The sequence below is a fragment of the Aegilops tauschii genome, chromosome 2 (genome assembly GCF_002575655.3).
Source record: "Aegilops tauschii subsp. strangulata cultivar AL8/78 chromosome 2, Aet v6.0, whole genome shotgun sequence".
Classification (NCBI taxonomy): Eukaryota; Viridiplantae; Streptophyta; class Magnoliopsida; order Poales; family Poaceae; genus Aegilops; species Aegilops tauschii.
The window spans coordinates 594,977,188-594,981,664 of record NC_053036.3 but is presented as its reverse complement, the minus strand read 5'-3'; the positions used below and the strand labels follow the sequence as shown (position 1 = coordinate 594,981,664).

The window sequence follows — 4,477 nt, the reverse complement described above, 5'->3', positions numbered from 1 at the left end:
ATCTTCACTGCGCCTCCTCTTTACTGCTCCTCCTCTCCATGTCGTCCTGGCCGATGTAGTAGGGGAGGTTGTGCATACCATCGCGGGTGGGGAAGATGCAGTCGAAGTTTGTGAAGATGTTGTGGGTTGTGAATGCGATGAATTTGCATACACACCAAAACACCTTGTCGAGGAGGTAGTACGCATCAAATTTGTTGGTGAAGGTGACGGTGAGCCCTATCGGCGGAGTCCTGGAGTTTGGACGCACTTCCTCCAGTCGGAACATCACCGGCAAGCCCGCCAGGAGGTGGGCGAAGCCCGCACGGAGGAACCACTCGGCAAACCCCCTTGCACCCCTCCAGCGTGAGAACGCCCACACGCGGAGCGTCCTCTCCATGACGACACCGGCCGAATACCGTCTCTCCAGCACGGTCGGTGCGAACTCGAAGGTAGGGCCGTTGTACTGCATCTTCACCTCGCTTTGAGAGTGCTCTGGGTTTGGGTGGAGAAGAGAAGGGGGCGGCGCAAATGGATGTGTGGAGAATAGGTGGAGGGGTGGTGGTTTAAATAGGGAAAGGGGAAGGGAAGGGGAGTGGCACCGGCCACACTTTGGATTTGCTACGTTCAAACGAGCCGCGTCGATTGATATGCCACTTTAATTGCCAACAGGTTTTAATTGCCACGTTGAATATATGTGAGTGGATCGAAAAGTGTGAAACAATGCTCTACATCGAGGAGACACGCATGCGAGATGATACGAACCAGCGGCAGCAACCGTCCCTGCGTCCGTGGCGGCTAGCGCGAAAATGAGGCCAGTCAGCGTCCATGGCGGCTCGCGTGAAAAAGAGGCTGGTCAGCGCATCATGGCGGCAAGCAGCGGCACATGCAGGTAGGCTAGCTACGTGCATGCATAGCAGGCTAGCTGGACATGTCGTGCATGCATAACAGGCTTCTGTCATTGCAGCGCGCGCACGGCCCAACAGTCTAACCACGGCCCAACGGGCTAACAGCGGCACCGTCCGCCGCGACCCCACTCATCAGTTCCAACGGGCGACACAGTCAGCGCGGCCCCACTCATCAGAGTTAACGGTCAAAGCACTGACCCGACGGCATCCATCGTTTGTGACCAGTTCTGAGGGTTTCAGGCAAGGGAGTGGGGAAAAGTGAGCAGAAGTTAAGAGCGTGAGGATGAATGAGTATGGCTAAGGAACCAGGGGCACAGATGTAAAAAACCCATATTCATATCCTAAATGCTACACAATATTACTGTATGGAACATACTAGAATGCAGTGTTCATGTCAAATTTAACAAATTTTCTGAAATCATTTTCTATTATTTATGTATTAAATGAATTTGAGGCTATTAACTATAATTCAAAAACGAAACATTTACATTCACTTGTTAAATTTTTTTACAAAATCTAAATGTGGTACAAATATATTAAAATTGGCATGGCATCATATAATGGCGTCATAAAACCACCTTTAAAATTTTATACCGTATCACTAAACTAGGATTGTATACATCTTTGTAATTTCACACAACTTATAAAACTTTGGAATCTTGAATAACAATTATTTATTAAGAACAAATTAAATCTTACTATTAACCTCCATGGAAATGCCATGAAAAGATACTTGGGAAATTATGAATATTTCCATATATTATTCGTATATTTGGTGGTTCCTATGAATTTTGTATAAAGAATTGCAATACTAAATTGGCCACTTTAATTTTTTCTGAAAAAAAAAGAAATACGCAAAGAACAAAATTAGACAGTAGTAGTTTGGGCTGGCCTCGATTGTCTTATTGGGCCATGACCCTGTCGTCAAAAATAGAAGGGGAAAAAAGGGAAGGAGAAGGGAAAGTAAACATGGGTTTGGCCCATTTGGTGGTAGAGGGAAATGAAAGAAAAAGGAAAAGGAGAGAGAAGAGATTTGTTTTGGCCCATTAGATTTTCCTTCCTTTATGTTCCATCTTGTTATGTATTTTTCTATTTCTGAAATAACAAGATAAGGTACCTTGTATAGGACCTTACAAAAATATTTGTTTGCCGTATTCCAAATGTTCTGTACATGGAATATACTATTGTAGTGTTCATATCAAAGGTAGTATTTTTTAAAATCATTTGCCATCATTTAGGTCTTAAATGAGTGTCGAGTTAATTATTAGATATTATTCAAATTTGAACTACATGTATCTCTCTCTAAAGAAAAAAAACTACATGTATCTCAAATAGGATCTGTTTATTCAAAATAAATTCATATTTTAAGTAGTTATGCATCTCCCTTATATGTGATGTTTTTGGTGGTAACCCTCCTTTGGTCATGAAAAAGCACCACCCAATTGGGCATGGTAAGCTTTCTTTTGATCGAGATGAAAAGTTTAGTGCCACCGCGGGATTTAAGCCAAAATTATCATAGTAAATTTGCCATAGATCAATAGATTATTGTAGTCGTGGTGTGTTGTGGTTGTGGGTAACCTTACATGATTCATTAGCGGCCTGGCTCGTTGGTTCATGCATGCAACCAATCATGCCCTATGTGATCCATTCAAAAAAGATCGTTCATGATTACTTAATCGGGTAAGCATTGAACAAAATTTGGAAAAAACATCCCGGGAGCAACAAGAATGAAAAACCTTGAGAAAACAAAAATATATGTATCAAAAAATAAATAAATAAAGTCCCAATGGAATCAATGGGTCGTCTATGCCGTGGTAGTAGATCGGCCGGCCAACCATTGCCGCTTGGTGCGTGCCACGACCACGATCAGAATGCAGCTGGATATGCATGGGTCGATCAGTACTGCGGCAGGCTGCACTCGGAGCCGGGCTTCTTGTTGTCCCTGTAGTCGACACAGTAGTCGTAGATCCTGTGAGTCTTCTGCACCTCCTGCATCTTGGCTCGCTGCTGGTCGGTGAGGCCAGCACAGTTCTGCTGCCGCCCGCCGTGGCTGAACGCCCCGGCGCAGCCGTAGACGCAGGAGTCGGCTCCGTCGCAGGGGCAGACGTCGAGGACCATGTCGCGGTAGCCGGCGACGAAGGGCGCCTTGGACCAGTCGGCCTTGACGCGGCCGCCCTGCGTGGCCCAATCCTCCGCCGACCAGATGCTGGAGTAGCCGAACATCGGACGCTTGATCGGGTACGCAATGCCCTTGTCCCGGTAGTTGCGGAACACCCGGATGGGGACGTCGTCGACGTACCAGACGATCATGCAGGGCGTCCAGGAGATGGTGTAGGCGTGGAAGTCGGCGGTGGGGTCGAACCAGGGCACGAACTGCATCTCCTTCTTGCCCACGCCGTCGGCGAACACGTTGGTGTGCAGCGTGTAGGGCTGCCCCGTCTCGTTCCCCAGGAACTCGAAGTCGATCTCGTCATGGTCGGCCCCCACGGACGATGTCTGATGATTTACAATCAATGTAATGGTGCACACACGGTCAGTATCGCAGTACAAGCTCATTAGTAAGTACTTATACTATAGGAATAGGATACGTACGTAGTATGTGGTGACGGTGCCGGCAGAGTTCCCCGGGACAAGCTTGATGAGGGTCGAGACGCTGCCGTAGATGAACTGCTTCTTCGTCTGCAGCAAGCAGCCGGAGGAGTTGCTCTTGAGGGACATGGTCAGGCCGTGGCCGTCGTCGGAGAAGGCCGCGTTCTCGGGGTTCCACTTGATGTCGCAGTTGTCGCGGAAACTGGCACCGGCGAGGCCGATGGCCGTCGCCGCCACCGCAACCAGGAGGAGCGCCCTCCTTGAGCTCTCCATCTTCTCCTACGTCGTAGTTGGCGCAAGCTTAGCTTTTGGTGGTGCAGGAAGGGTATGTCAAGAAGACTAGATGAAAATGCAGAGGTGCACAAGGGCTTTATATAATCCTCTCTGCGTTGCGGATCTGTGCTAATTATTTTCAGTCAAAAGCAAAAGTGTTTGGTGCGCACGTAGTGTAGTATGTAGCTGGGTTACTTTGCGCCATGCATGTCCTATTATTCTCTCTTCAGGTTGCACCTACCTAGTGCTTGTTGTCGGTTTGTTCAATTATCATATGGATTGCTTGCATCTGAGAGCGTCTGGATTTGACGACATAGTTAGTGGTCAGCACAACGGTGTTTCGTACTTCCTCTTTGTTTCATGCCAAACTGTGCACCTGTCGATGAGATGAGATGAGATGACGGAATGCCCCAACTGTGAGCCAAGAAGGGAAATAACACTAGTAGTACATAAATGGGCATTAGAGGCGTTCCACGTAGGGAAGCGGTTTTCACCCAAAACATTTCAGCCACCTCTAATAGCCTAACCGAGGCAGTTAATCATCCTCGCCAAACTCATGCATGCGGTTAAAGTAGCGAAACCGGCTCTAATAACTAGTTGAGGCCGTCCATAAATCTAGTCAAGAGGCGGTTTTCTGGTAAAGAAGATATCAGGCGGCGATTGGTCCGAAAAGACAACATGAAAAGTTAAGGTGAGTAGACTACTCGAGCGAAAAGACGACATGAAGAGGC

The 4,477-nt window shown here is 47.5% G+C and overlaps 1 protein-coding gene across 1 annotated transcript; it reads right to left on the bottom strand.

The window, feature by feature from the left end:
• Nucleotides 1-1,183: 1,183 nt before the first annotated feature.
• On the bottom strand, nt 1,184-3,796 carry LOC109758612 (probable xyloglucan endotransglucosylase/hydrolase protein 12). The gene is made up of 2 exons (XM_020317477.4): nt 3,477-3,796; nt 1,184-3,380 (listed from the first exon to the last, which is right to left on the bottom strand). Exons 1-2 carry the CDS (start codon nt 3,744-3,746, stop codon nt 2,781-2,783), a joined length of 870 nt encoding a protein of 289 aa, XP_020173066.1. The 5' UTR covers nt 3,747-3,796; the 3' UTR covers nt 1,184-2,780.
• Between the last annotated feature and the right edge of the window lie 681 nt (nt 3,797-4,477).